The following is a 14,690-nucleotide window of genomic DNA, read 5'->3' on the forward strand; positions in this document are numbered from 1 at the left end:
AAAATTTTCCTGGGACCCTCCCCAAAACTGAACTGGGATCCCAAAATTAAACTGGGAAACCCCAAAATCTGAACTGGGACCCCCCAAAGTGGGATCAGACCCCCAAATTTGACTTGGTACCCCCCAAAATTTGACCCGGGACCCCCAAAATTGACCCAGGACACCCCAAAATGGGATCAGACCCCAAAATTTGACCTTGGACCCCAAAATTTGACCCAGGACACCCCAAAGTGGGATCAGACCCCCAAAATTGACCCGGAACCCCCCAAATGTGCACTGGGACACCCAAAATTTGAACTGGACATCTGGGACACCCCAAAGTGGGATCAGACCCCCCAAATTTGACTCGGGACCCACCCCCCAAAATCGAACTGGGACCCCCCAAATCTGAACTGGGACACCCCAAAGTGGGATCAGACCCCCAAAATTTCACCTGGGACCCCCAAAATGGGATCAGACCCCCAAAATTTGACCCGGGACCCCCCAAACCCACACTGGGACCCCCAGAATCTGAACTTGGACACCCCAAAGTGGGATCAGACCCCTCAAATTTGACCCGAGACCCCCTAAATTTACCTGGGACCCCCAAAATGTGAACTGGGACCCCAAAATTTGAACTGGGATCCTAAAATTAAACTGGGAAACCCCAAAATCTGAACTGGGACACCCCAAAGTGGGATCAAGACCCCCAAAATTGACCCGGGACCCCCCAAAATCGAACCGGGACCCCCCCAAAATGGGATCAGACCCCCAAAATTTGACCCGGACCCCCCAAATCCGCACTGGGGACACCCAAAATCTGAACTTGGACAAATGGGACACCCCAAAATGGGATCAGACCCCCCAAAATTTGACCCGAGACCCCCCAAAATCGAACCGGGACCCCCAAAATCTGAACTTGGACACCCCAAACTGGGATCAGACCCCCCAAATTTGATCCAGGACGCCCCAAACCCGCCCTGGGACCCCCAAAATTGGACCTGGGACACCCCAAAATGGGATCAGACCCCCCAAATTTGACCCGGACCCCCCAAACCCGCCCTGGCCCCCCCCGTGTCCCCCCCGGTGCTGGCGGTGTCACCGCTTTGGCAGGGGGGGGGGTGTTGGTGACAGCTTGGCCGTTGCCATGGACACCGGGGGGGGGGAACAAAGGCGGCTCAGAGCGGGAACAGCGCGGCCATTCAGGGCCGGGGGGGGGCCAGGGGGGGGCCCGCGGGGATTTTGGGGTCCCGGTTCCGTTCTTGGGGTTCCCAGGCAATTCTGGGGTGTCCCGGATGGAATTTTGGGGTGTCCGATCCCAACCTGGGGAGCCCGAATCCCAACCTGGGGGTCTCCAAATCCCCCCAAATTCCCCTTGAGGACCCCAATTTCCCCACCCGGGGGTCCCCAAATCTCCCCAGATCCTCCCTTGGGGTCCCCAAATCCCACCTTGGGATCCCCCAAATTCCCCCCAAAAACCCCTTGAGCCCCCCCAGAACCCCCCTGAGACCCCCCAGACCCCTCAAATCCCCCCAAAATCCCCCCTTGAGCCCCCCCAAATCCCCCTTGAGCTCCCCCCAGAGCCCCCAAACTCCCCCAAACCCCCCCAAATTCCCCAAACTCCCCCAAATCCCCTCCAAATCCCCCCCAGACCCCTCAAATCACCCCAAAAATCTCCCCAAATCCCCCCTTGAGTCCCCCCAGATCCCCCCAAATTCCCCCTGAGCCCCCCCAGACCCCTCAAATCCCCCTGAGACCCCCCCAAACTCCCCCAAATCCCCCCCAAATCCCCCCAGACCCCTCAAATCGCCCCCAAACGCCCCCAGACCCCTTCAAACCCCCCCAAAATCCCCTCAAGACCCCTCAGATCCCCCCAAATTCCCCCTGAGCACCCCCAGACCCCCCCAATCCCCCCAGATCCCCCCTTCAGCTCCCCCAGACCTCCCAAACCCCCCTCAAATCCCCTCAAATCCCCCCAAAATGCCCCCAAATCCCCCCTGAGCCCCCCCAGACCCCCCAATCCCCCCAAATTCCCCCGTCCCTTTTCTGGGCCCATTTCTCCGTTTTTCGGGGCTCTTTCTCCCTTTTACCCCACAAACCCCTCCCCCCCCCACCACCCAAACCAACTCCTCCCCCTCCTCCTCGCCATTGGCCCGGCCTCCCGCATCTCATTAGCATCTCATTAGCATCTCATTATCCGCTCGGGCCCGGCAGGTGGGGAAGCGGCAGCGGCGGAGGCTCGGCCGCCATGCAGCCCCCCCCGTGCGCCCCCCCCCGCGCTGCTGCCGGGGCTGCTGCTGCTCTGGGCCGCCGGACACGGTCAGTGCGACCCCTCCCCAAATTCCCCGAGCCCCAAAATCCCCCTGGGAAAAACCCCCAGACCCCAAAAACCCGGCCCCCAAAAAACCCCCCTGAAAAAATCCCGAAAAAATCCCAAAAAAATCCCAAAAATCCGGACACGGTCAGTGCGACCCCTCCCCAAATTCCCCGAGCCCCAAAATCCCCTTGGGGAACCCCCCAGACCCAAAACACCCGGCCCTAAAAACCCCCCCGAAAAAATCCCGAAAAAATCCTAAAAATCCCTAAAAAATCGCAAAAAAAATCCCAAAAAAATTCCCCAAAAATCGGGACCCCCCCCCCCGCGACCCCTCCCCAAATTCCCCGCACCCCAAAAAATCCCCCTGCAAAACCCCCAGACCCAAAAAACCCGACCCCAAAAAAGACCACCAAAAATCGGCAAAAAAATCCCCCCAAAAAATCCAGAAAAATTCCCAAAAATTCCAATAAAATCCAAAAAAAATCCGGACCCCTCCCCGCGACCCCTCCACCAAATCCCAAAACCCCCCAAAAAAAGCCCCCAGACCCAAAAACCCTCCGACCCCCAATAAACCCTCCTGCAAAACGGCAAAAAAAATCCCCACAAAATAAAAAAAATCATCCACAAAAAATCCCAAAAAATCCCCAAAAAATTCCAAAAAAATCCAAAAAAATCCCGACCCCTCCCCAAACCCCCCGAACCCCCAAAGCCCCCAAAAAAACCCCAAGAACCCCCGGAAAATCGCAAAAAAATACCAAAAAATCCCTCAAAAAATAAAAAAAAAATTGTAAAAAATCTCCAAAAATTCCAAAAAATCCCCAAAAATTCCCGACCCTCCCTCCCCGCATTCCCCGAACCCCCCAAAAAACCCAAAAAACCCCAAAAATGCCCCAAGGTCCCCCCTCGCCCCCTCCCCAATCCCGGCCGCGCTCTCTGCCGCAGCCCCTCCCCCACCCTCGCGTGTCCCCCCCCCAGCGGGTGGCGATGTCCCCAAGGTCCCTCCCCCCCCTGTCCCCAAGGTCCCCTCCCCCCCCCTGTCCCCAAGGTCCCCTCCCCCCCCCCCCTGTCCCCCAAGGTCCCCTCCCCCCCGTGTCCCCAAGGTCCCCTCTGTCCCCTCCCCCCCCCCCCCCCCTTTTTTTGGGTTTTTTCCCCATTTCGGGGACTCCCCGCCCCTCCCCCAACGTCCCCAATGTCCCCAAAGCCACCGTGGGGGGGGGGGGGGGGGGGGGGGGAGGGGCGGGGTGTCCCTTTATTGTCCCCTCCCCCCCCCGTGGGGTGCCAGGCGCCACCGGGGCTGTCCCCGAGCGTGGGTGACACTGAAAGGGCCATTGTCCCCTCCCCCACCCCCGTCATTGTCCCCAACCCCCCCCATTGTCCCCCTCCCCCCACCCCCTCATTGTCACCAACCCCCCCCCATTGTCCCCAACCCCCCTTGGGGACACGGTGACCTTGGCGCGGGGGGTGACCTTGAGGGGGGGGGAGGGGAGGGGATTGTGCTGACACAGCAGAATGGGGGTCACCCCTCCCCCACCATTGTCATTGTCACCCCCCCATTGTCACTGTCACCCCCCCCCATCGTCACTGTCACCCCCCACTGTCACCCCCCCCATTATCACTGTCTACCACCCCCCCATTGTCACTGTCAACCCCCACTGTCACTGTCACCCCCCCATTGTCACTGTCACCCCCCATTGTCACCCCCCCCATTGTCACTGTCACCCCCCACTGTCACTGTCACCCCCCCATTGTCACTGTCACCCCCCCCCATTGTCATTGTCACCCCCCCATTGTCACTGTCACCCCCCCATTGTCACCCCCCCCATTGTCACTGTCACCCCCCATTGTCACCCCCCATTGTCACCCCCCCATTGTCATTGTCACCTCCCCGATGTCCCCAACCCTCCCTTGGTGTCCCCCAACTCCCCCAAAATGTCCCCAACTCCCCTTCATTGTCACCAGTGACCCCTTGGTGTCCCCAACCCCCCCAAAGTGTCCCCAACCCCCCCTCGGTGTCACCACCCCATCATTGTCACCCCCCCATTGTCATTGTCACCCCCCCCGATGTCCCCGAGCCCCCTCGGTGTCACCACCCCCGGTGTTGTCACGGCAACCGGAGGGGACACTCGGGGACACTGGGGGGTGTCACTGTCACTGTCCCCCGGTGCCACCCTCCTGCTGTCCCCGGTGCTGTCCCCAATGTCCCCAAACCCCGGTGTTGTCACTGTCCCCAATGTCCCCAATGTCCCCAATGTCCCCAAACCCCTGTGTTGTGTCCCTGGTGTTGTCACTGTCCCCAGTGTCCCCACACCCCCGTTTTGTGTCCCCGGTGTTGTCCCTGTCCCCGGTGCTGTCACTGTCCCCAGTGTTGGTGTCCCCAGTGCCACCCTCCTGCTGTCCCCACTGTCCCCAACCCTGCTACCAGTGTCCCCAGCACCCTGTGTCCCTGTTCCTGTCACCCTGTGTCCCTGTCCCTCTGTCCCTGTCACCCTGTGTCCCTCTGTCCCCGTCCCTGTCCCTCTGTTCCTGTCACCCTGTGTCCCCCTGTGTCCCCCTGTCCCTCTGTCGCTGTGTCCCTCTGTCCCCTCTGTCCCCCTGTCCCTGTCCCTGTCCCTGTCCCCCTGTGTCCCCCTGTCCCCTCAGCTGAGGTGGCCCTGCTGGCAGTGTCCCCAAATGTCCCCAGCACCCCCAGGGATGCTGCCCCTGGTGTCACCCTGTGTCCCTGTGTCACCTGTGTCCCTGTCACCCTGTGTCCCTGTCCCTGTCCCTGTCCCTCTGTCACCCTGTCCCTGTGTCCCCTTTGTCCCTCTGTGTCCCTGTGTCCCCTGTCACTGTGTCCCCTGTGTCACCATGTCACTGTGTGCCTCTGTCCCTGTGCCCCTGTGTCCCTGTGTCCCCTGTCCCTGGCTGTGTGTGGGGTGTCCCTGTCCCCTTTGGTGCCCTGTCCTGTGTCCCCTGTGTCCCCTGTGTCCCCTGTGTCCCCTGTCCCCGTCTCCCCTGTCCCTGTGTCACCTGTCCCTGTGTCCCCTGTGTCCCCTGTGTCACCTGTCCCTGTGTCCCCTGTTCCCCATGGTGAACCTGTCCCTGTGTCCCTGTGTCCCCCTTGGTGACCCTGTGGTGTCCCCTGTCCCCACTGTCACCTGTGGGTGTCACCTGTGTGACCCCTGTGTGACCTGTGTGTCACCTGTGTGACCCCAATGTCCCCCAATGTCCCCTGTGTGTCCCCAGGGCGGTGCCAGGAGGTGCAGGCAGAGAATGTCACTGTCCTGGAGGGTGGCACTGCAGAGATCACCTGGGTGACCCCAATGTCCCCAATGTCCCCTGTGTGACCCCTGTGTGTCCCCAATGTCCCCAGGGCGGTGCCAGGAGGTCCAAGCAGAGAATGTCACCGTCCTGGAGGGTGGCACTGCAGAGATCACCTGGGTGACCCCATGGTGACATTCTGGTGTCCCCAATGTCCCCAGGGCAGTGTCAGGAGGTGCAGGCAGAGAATGTCACTGTCCTGGAGGGTGGCACTGCAGAGATCACCTGTGTGTCCCCAATGTCCCCAATGTCCCCAATGTCCCCTGTGTGTCCCCAGGGCGGTGCCAGGAGGTGCAGGCAGAGAATGTCACCGTGCTGGAGGGTGGCACTGCAGAGATCACCTGTGTGTCCCCAATGTCCCCAATGTCCCCTGTGTGTCCCCAATGTCACCTGTGTGTCCCCAGGGCAGTGTCAGGAGGTGCAGCAGAGAATGTCACCGTGCTGGAGGGTGGCACTGCAGAGATCACCTGGGTGTCACCTATGGGTGTCCCTGTCCCCACGGGTGACATTCTGGTGTCCCCATTGTCCCCAGGGCAATGTCAGGAGGTCCAAGCAGAGAATGTCACTGTCCTGGAGGGTGGCACTGCAGAGATCACCTGTCACCTGCACAGGTACGACGGCTCCATCGTGGTCATCCAGAACCCAGCCCGGCAGACGCTGTTCTTCAATGGCACCCGATGGTGACACCGGGGACACCGGGGACAATGGGGACAATGGGGACACCTGGGGGGAAACGGGGACACTGGGTACACTGGGACAATGGGGACACTGGGGACAATGGGTACAATGGGGACACTGGGGACACTGGGGACAATGGGGACATTGGGGGGAATGGGGACACTGGGGACACTGGGGACACTGGGGACAATGGGGACACCTGGGGACAATGGGGACACTGGGGACACCTGGGGGGAATGGGGACACCGGGGACACCAGGGACACCTGGGGGAAAAATGGGGAAATTTGGGGGGAAAACAGGGAAATTGGGGGGGAAATCGGGAGAAATGAGATTTGGGGAGCTTGGGGACATTGGGGACATTTGGGGGTGTTGGGGACATTTGGGACACTGAGGAAAAATGGGGAAATTTGGGGGGAAATTGGGAAATGCGATTTGGGGACACTGGGGACATTGGGGACACTGGGGGCATTGGGGACATTGGGGACATTGGGGACATTGGGGGCACTGGGGGCATTGGGGACACTGGGGGCATTGGGGACATTGGGGGCATTGGGGACACTGGGGACATGGGGGACATTGGGTCAGTGACTCTGTGACCCTGCGGTGATGTCAGGGTGACCCCACAATGTCCCCACAATGTCCCCACAATGTCCCCATGTGTCCCCAAGCCCTGAAGGACCGAGCGTTTCGAGCTGGGGGTGGCTCTGTGGGTGACAGTGACATTGTGGGTGACACAGTGACCCTGTAGGTGACCCTGTGACCCCCATGGGTGACACCATGACCCCAAGGATGTCCCCACAATGTCCCCATTTGTCCCCAAGCCCTAAAGGACGAGCGTTTCGAGCTGGGGATGGCTCTGTGTGTCTGTGTCTGTCTGTGTGTCCATGGGTGACCCCTGTGACCCTGTGGGTGACCCCGTGACCCCATGGGTGACCCTGTTGTCCCCATTTGTCCCCAAGCTCTGAAGGACCGAGCGTTTCAAGCTGGGGGTGGCTCTGTGTGTCTGTGTCTGTCTATGGGTGACACAGTGACACAGTGGGTGACACCAATGACCTCGTGGGTGACCCCGTGACCCCGTGGGTGACCCCGTGACCCTGTGGATGTCCCCACCAATGTCCCCACAATGTCCCCATTTGTCCCCCAGCCCTAAAGGACGAGCGTTTCGAGCTGGGGGTGGCTCTGTGGGTGACAGTGACATTGTGGGTGACACAGTGACCCTGTGGGTGACCCCGTGACCCCGTGGGTGACCCCATGGGTGACATTTCTGTCCCCATCTGTCCCCAAGCCCTGAAGGACGAGCGTTTCGAGCTGGCCGAGTTCAGCCGCCGGCGGCTGCGGCTGCGCCTGGCGCGGGCCCGGCTGGAGGACGAGGGCGGCTACTTCTGCCAGCTGTACGCGGATGACACGCACCACCAGATAGCCACGCTCACCGTGCTGGGTATGGCACACACAGCTGGGCACAGCTGGGCACACACCTGGGCACAGCTGGGAGGGGGTAAAGGAAAAAAAACCCCGTGAAAATCGGGTGAAAAATGGCCGAAAAATGGGGATTTTGGGCACACCGATATCACCCACCACCAGATAGCCACGCTCACCGTGCTGGGTACGGGGCACACAGCTGGGCACAGCTGGGCACAGCTGGGCACAGCTGGGAGGGGATAAAGGAAAAAAACCCCGTGAAAATCGGGTGAAAAATGGCCGAAAAATGGGGATTTTGGGCACACCGATATCAACCACCACCAGATAGCCACGCTCACCGTGCTGGGTATGGCACACACCTGGGCACAGCTGGGCACAGCTGGGCACAGCTGGGAGGGGGTAAAGGAAAAAAAACCCCGTGAAAATCGGTGTGAAAAATGGCCGAAAAATGGGGATTTTGGGCACACCGATATCACCCACCACCAGAGAGCCACGCTCACCGTGCTGGGTATGGCACACACAGCTGGGCACAGCTGGGCACACCTGGGGGGATGGAAACACACCTGGGCACACCTGGGCACAGCTGGGGGGCAGCTGGGAGGGGATAAAGGAAAAAAACCGGTGAAACACAGCTGGGGGGCAGCTGGGAGGGGATAAAGGAAAAAAACCGGTGAAAATCGGGTGAAAAATGGCCAAAAAATGGGGATTTTGGGGGGTTTGGAGCTACCTGGGCACACCTGGGCACAGCTGTCCCTTTGTCCCTTTGTCCCTTTGTCCCTTTGTCCCCTGACCCTCGGCCCTCACCTCTCTGCTCTTGTCTCTGTTGTCCTTCCCTCTGGGTCACCTGGGTCACCTCAATGTCACCTGGATCACCCCAATGTTACCTGGCTGTCACCTGGATCTCACCTGTGTCACCTGGATCTCACCTGGATCTCACCTGGATCACCTCAATGTCACCTGGATCTCACCGGTGTCACCTGGATCAACTCAATCTCACCTGGATCTCACCTGGCTCATCTGGATGTCACTTGGATGTCACCTGTCTCTCACCTGTATCACCTGTCCCTGTCCCACCTGTGTCCCACCTGTCCCTGTGTCACTTGTCCCTCACCTGTCCCTGTCCCCCCTGTCCCTGTCCCTCACCTGTCCCTGTCCCTATCTCACCTATCCCACCTGTCCCTGTCCCTGTCCATGTCTCACCTGTCCCCATCTCACCTGTCCCTGTCCCCCAGTGCCCCCCGAGCCCCCATTGGTCGAGGCGGGGGCGCTGGCAGTGGAGGGGGAGGAGCTGGAGCTCACCTGCCTGGTGCCCCGGGCGCGGCCGATGGCGACGCTGCGCTGGTACCGCGACCGCCGCGAGCTGCCAGGTGAGCTGGGACACCTGGGGACATCTGGGAATGCACCTGGGGGGACTGGGGACATCTGGGAGGGGGTAAAGGAAAAAAACTGGGTGAAAATCGGGTGAAAAATGGGGATTTTGGGGGGTTTGGAGTTACCTGGGCACACCTGGGCACACCTGGGGATATCTGGGGGCACCTGGGGGCACCTGGGAGGGGGTAAAGGAAAAAAACTGGGTGAAAATCGGGTGAAAAATGGGGATTTTGGGGGGTTTGGAGCTACCTGGGGGCACCTGGGGATACACCTGGGGATACCTGGGCACACCTGGGGGCACCTGGGAGGGGGTAAAGGAAAAAACCTGGGTGAAATTGGGGTGGAAAATGGGGATTTTGGGGGGTTTGGGGTTACCTGGGCACACCTGGGGATACACCTGGGCACACCTGGGGATACACCTGGGGATACCTGGGGATGCACCTGGGGGTACCTGGGGGAGCCTGGGAGGGGGTAAAGGAAAAAACCTGGGTGAAATTGGGGTGGAAAATGGGGATTTTGGGGGGTTTGGAGTTACCTGGGTACACCTGGGCACACCTGGGGGCACCTGAGGGTACCTGGGGATGCACCTGGGGGTACCTGGGGCTATCTGGGGACACCTGGGGGGCACTGGGGGTACCTGGGAGGGGATAAAGGAAAAAAACTGGGTGAAAAACAGGTGAAAAATGGGGATTTTGGGGGGTTTGGAGTCACCTGGGCACACCTGGGGGCACCTGGGGATGCACCTGGGGATATCTGGGGGCACCTAGGCACACCTGGGGATGCAGCTGGGGGTACCTGGGGGCACCTGGGAGGGGATAAAGGAAAAAACCTGGGTGAAAAACAGGTGAAAAATGGGGATTTTGGGGGGTTTGGAGTTACCTGGGGCACCTGGGGGCACCTGGGGGCACCTGGGGATGCAGCTTGGGGCACCTGGGGGTACCTGGGGGCACCTGGGCACACCTGGGCATGCAGCTGGGGGCACCTGGGAGGGGATAAAGTTAAAAAACCTGGGTGAAAATCAGGGATTTTGGGGGTTTGGAGCTACCTGGGGGCACCTGGGCACATCTAGGGGTACCTGGGAGCACACCTGGGGGTACTGTGGGTATTTGGGGGAACACCTGAGCACACCTGGGGGTACCTGGGAGCACACCTGGGGGTACCTGTGGGTATTTGGGGCACACCTGGGGGTACTGTCAGTATTTGGGGGCACACCTGGGCACACCTGCACCCACCTGCACCCACCTGTGCCCACCTGTGCCCCGCCGTGCCCCGCCCCAGGGCGCAGCAGCCACCGGCAGGAGGGCAAGGTGTTCTGGCAGCGCTCGGTGCTGCACCTGCGGCCGGAGCGGCGCGACCACGGCGCCATCGTCACCTGCGAGGCCACGCACCCCGCCCTGGGGCGGGGCCAGAGGCGGCAGACGCAGTTCCAGCTGGACGTGCAGTGTGAGGGGAACTGGGATATACTGGGATAAACTGGGATGGGATTGGGGGGGACTGGGATGGGATTGGGGGGGACTGGGAGGGACTGGGAGGGACTGGGATATACTGGGATAAACTGGGGGGGACTGGGATGGGATTGGGGGGGACTGGGAGGGACTGGGATGGGATTGGATATACTGGGATATACTGGGAGGGACTGGGAGGAGATTGGGATGGGATTGGGATGGACTGGGAGGGACTGGGATATACTGGGATGGGATTGGGAGGGACTGGGAGGGACTGGGATATACTGGGATGGGATTGGGAGGGACTGGGGGGGACTGGGATATACTGGGATATACTGGGAGGGGACTGGGAGGGGATTGGGATAAACTGGGGGGGACTGGGAGGGACTGGGACGGACTTGGATATACTGGGAGGAGATTGGGATGGGATTAGGATAAACTGGGATGGGACTGGAGGGGATTGGATAAACTGGGATGGGATTGGAGGGGACTGGGATGGACTGGGAATGGACTGGGATAAACTGGGAGCGGATCTGGGAGGGCGCTGCAGTTCTCAAAGCCGCCACCAGGGGGAGCTCCGAGTTAATGGAGAGAAACTGGGATGGGACTGGGATAAACTGGTTTATACTGGGATATACTGGGAGGGGATTGGGAAAGGGTTTGGGTTCATTATTGGGGCACTGGGAGGGACTGGTTCATACTGGTTTGTACTGGTTTATACTGGGATATACTGGGAAAGAGTTAAAAGGGGGCTTTGGGGTCACTGGTTTGTACTGGGAGGGCACTGGGGGGGCTGGGCTGGAGCGGCAGGGAGGGGACGGAACACGGGGGAGCACTGGGGACACGGGCACAGGTGGCACCAGGTGTGCCCAGGTATATCCCAGGTGCCCCCAGGTGGTACCAGGGAGTCCCCAGGTGCGCCTCAGGTGTGCCCAGGTGCCACCAGGTGCCACCAGGTACATCTCAGGTGCCAGTAGGTGGCACCCAGGTGTGCCCAGGTGTGCCCAGGTGCACACAGGTGCGCTCAGGTGTCCCCATGTGCCACCAGGAACACCCCAGGTGCCACCAGGTGCATCTCAGGTGCCCCCAGGTGCCACCATGGGACTCCAGGTGTTGTCACCAGGTGCACCCAGGGAGCTCCCAGGTGTGCCCAGGTGTGCCCAGGTGTGCCCAGGTGCCAACCCGTGCCCACCTGTGCCCGCAGACCCCCCCTCGGTGCGGATCCACCCCTCGCAGAGCGTCCTGCGCGAAGGCGACACCTTGGTGCTCACCTGTGCCATCAACGGCAACCCCCGGTAAGGCTGGGGGGCACCTGGGGACACCTGGGGACACACCTGGGGGTACCTGGGAGCACCTGGGGGGGATTGGAGCACACCTGGGCACCCCTGGGGACACACCTGGGCGCACCTGGGGGCACCTGGGCACACCTTGGTGCTCACCTGGGAGGGACAGAGCACCCCTGGGCACTCCCGGGCACACCTTGGTGCTCACCTGGGCACACCTGGGGCTACCTGGTGGCGGAGAAAGGAGGCAAAACGTCAAAAATTGGGTGAATTTGGGGATTTTGGGCTCACCTGGGCACACCTGGGGGTGGCTGAGGGCACACCTGGGCTCACCTGGGCACACCTGGGCACACCTGGGGGTGGCTGTGGGCACACCTGGGCACACCTGTGCACACCTGGTGACCCCTGTGCACACCTGCAGCCCCACCGAGGTGTCCTGGAGCCGCGGGAACGAGTCCCTGCCGCCGCGGGCGCGGGCCGAGGGCGAGCGCCTGACGCTGCCGGCGCTGGCGCCGCAGGACAACGGCTCCTACACCTGCCAGGTGGGCAACGCCCACGGCCGCGCCCACGACACCTACGTGCTGGTGGTGTACGGTGAGTGCGGGCACCTGGGGGCGGCTGGGGGACACATGGAGCACACCTGGGCACACCTGGGCACACCTGGGGGCACCTGGGGCACACCTGAGCACACCTGGGCACACCTGGGGGGCACCTGGGGCACACCTGAGCACACCTGGGGGGCAGCTGGGGCTCACCTGGGGGCACATGGAACACACCTGGGGACACCTGAGCACACCTGGGGACACCTGGGCACACCTGGGGACACCTGGGGGCACCTGGAACACACCTGGGGACACCTGGAGCACAGCTGGGGGGCAGCTGGGGCACCTGGGGCACACCTGGGGCACCTGGAACGCACCTGGGGCATGGCTGGGGGGCACCTGAGCACACCTGGGGACACCTGGGCTCACCTGGCTACACTCAGGTCACACCTGGGGGCACCTGGGGGGCACCTGGGCATGGCTGGGGGCACCTGGGGGGCACCTGGAACACACCTGGGCACACCTGGGTCATACCCAGGCACGTATGGAGCACACCTGGGGCTCACCTGGCTACACTCAGGTCACACCTGGGGGCACCTGGAACACACCTGGGCACACCTCGGTCATATCTGGGCACATGTGGAGCACACCTGGGCACACCTGAGTACACCTTGGTCATACCTGGGCACACCTGGAACACACCTGGGCACACCTGGGCACACCTGGGCCCTGACCGCCCCTCCCCCTCCCCGCAGACCCAGGTGCGGTGGTGGCGGCGCAGGGGGCGGGGCCTTTCGCCGTGGTGGGCGGGGCCTTGGCGCTGCTCGTGTTCCTGCTCCTCCTCCTGCTCGGGGCCCTCGTCTGGTGCTCGGTGCGGCAGAAAGGTGGGCGGGGCTTCCCGCAGGGGGCGTGGCCTCCGAAAACAGGCGGGGCGGCCGCGGGAGGGGCGTGGTTTGGTGTTTGGGGGTGTGGCCAGGCATTGTGTGGGCGGATGGAAGGGGCGGGGCTCTATAAGAGGGCGGGGTTATGAGGGTTGGAAGGGGTGTGGTCAGCGGGGCGTGGCCAAGGTGTGGGTGGGACTGTGGGGGCGTGGCCAGGAAGGGGTGGGGACATCCTGGCCGGGTCCTGGGTGTGTCCCGAATGTCCCCAAATTCCCCCATTTTCCCCTCAAATTCTCCCGTTTTTTCCCCCAGATTCCCCATTTTTCCCAAATTCCCGGTTTTTCGCCCCATTCCAGTCTCGTACCTGACGCACGAGGCCGGAGCATTTCCCCCCCTTTTTACCCCATTTTTTACCCAAATTCCGCCGGGTTTTTTCCTCATTTTCCCCCGGTTTTTTTCCCATTTTCCCCGTTACTCCCACATTTCCCATTTTTCCCAATTTTCCCGGTTTTTCTCCCCATTTCCAGGCTCGTACCTGACGCACGAGGCCGCTGCATTTCCCCCTGTTTTTACCCCATTTTTTACCCGTTTTTCACCCAAATTCCCCCAGTTTTTTCCCCATTTCCCCCGTTATTCCCACATTTCCCATTTTTCCCAATTTCCCGTTTTTTCTCCCCATTTCCAGGCTCGTACCTGACGCACGAGGCGAGCGCCCTCGAGGACCAGGGGGAGGCGCGCGAGGCGTTCTGGGGGGGGAGGGGGGGAAGCGCAAGGAGGAATTCTTCATCTGAGGGGGGGGAGGGGCGGGGGGCGGGGCCTGGGGAGGGGGAGGGCGCCCACCCCCATTAGCCCCTCCCCCAGCCACGGGAGGGGGGAGGGGACAACGCAAAAAGGGGGGAGGGGGAGGGGAGGGGGAGGGGTTTGGGGATGTTCAAAGGGGGAGGGGTTAAAATGGGATGAGCCCCGCCCACAGCCCCATAAGCTCCGCCCCTCTCGGAAGCCACGCCCATTGATGGGGTGGGGGTGGGGGAGATTTGGGGCTGTTCAGAGACAAAAAGGGGAGGGGTTAAAATGGGGTAAACCCCGCCCACACCCTCATAAACCCCACCCCCTTCAGAAGCCACGCCCCCTGCGAGTGGGGGGAGGGGCCTCAAAGCCATTGGGGTGGGGAGGGGCGTGGGTTCGGCCCCTCCCCCCCACGCGCGCACAATTTGGGGGGGGGGTGGGGGTTGGGGGGGGAGGGGCAGGGGGAACGAATAATGTTGGGGGGGGCGTGGCCAAGGGAGGTCACGCCCGCCCCCGGTGGGTGTGGCCTGTAAATAACCTTTTAACCACCTTTGATACAAATGCAATAAAAACAACCCCGATTCGTACTGGGAGGGACTGGATCAAACTGGGAGGGGACTGGGAGGCGTTTGGGGTCACTGGTTTATACTGGGAGGGCATTGGGATCAAACTGGGAGGGACTGGGAGG

General features: G+C 61.5%; 2 protein-coding genes across 2 annotated transcripts in view; one reads left to right on the forward strand and one right to left on the reverse strand.

The window, feature by feature from the left end:
• CIC (capicua transcriptional repressor) overlaps positions 1-2,146 on the reverse strand; it is a 6,049-nt gene extending 3,903 nt beyond the window's left edge. Inside the window, exon 1 of the mRNA XM_077192418.1 lies at positions 2,126-2,146. Within this exon, the coding sequence (XP_077048533.1) occupies positions 2,126-2,146 (21 nt within the window). The remainder of the gene's footprint in view (positions 1-2,125) is intronic.
• Positions 2,147-7,511: 5,365 nt separating this feature from the next.
• Positions 7,512-14,007, forward strand: LOC143696348 (cell adhesion molecule 4-like). The gene is given in 8 exon segments (XM_077192491.1): positions 7,512-7,713; positions 8,927-9,061; positions 10,344-10,508; positions 11,715-11,805; positions 12,215-12,387; positions 13,091-13,219; positions 13,902-13,961; positions 13,964-14,007. Coding segments are annotated over 8 exon segments (984 nt in total). The 5' UTR covers positions 7,512-7,526.
• Positions 14,008-14,690: the final 683 nt, after the last annotated feature.

The sequence above is a fragment of the Agelaius phoeniceus genome, chromosome 33 (genome assembly GCF_051311805.1).
Source record: "Agelaius phoeniceus isolate bAgePho1 chromosome 33, bAgePho1.hap1, whole genome shotgun sequence".
Taxonomy (NCBI): domain Eukaryota; kingdom Metazoa; phylum Chordata; class Aves; order Passeriformes; family Icteridae; genus Agelaius; species Agelaius phoeniceus.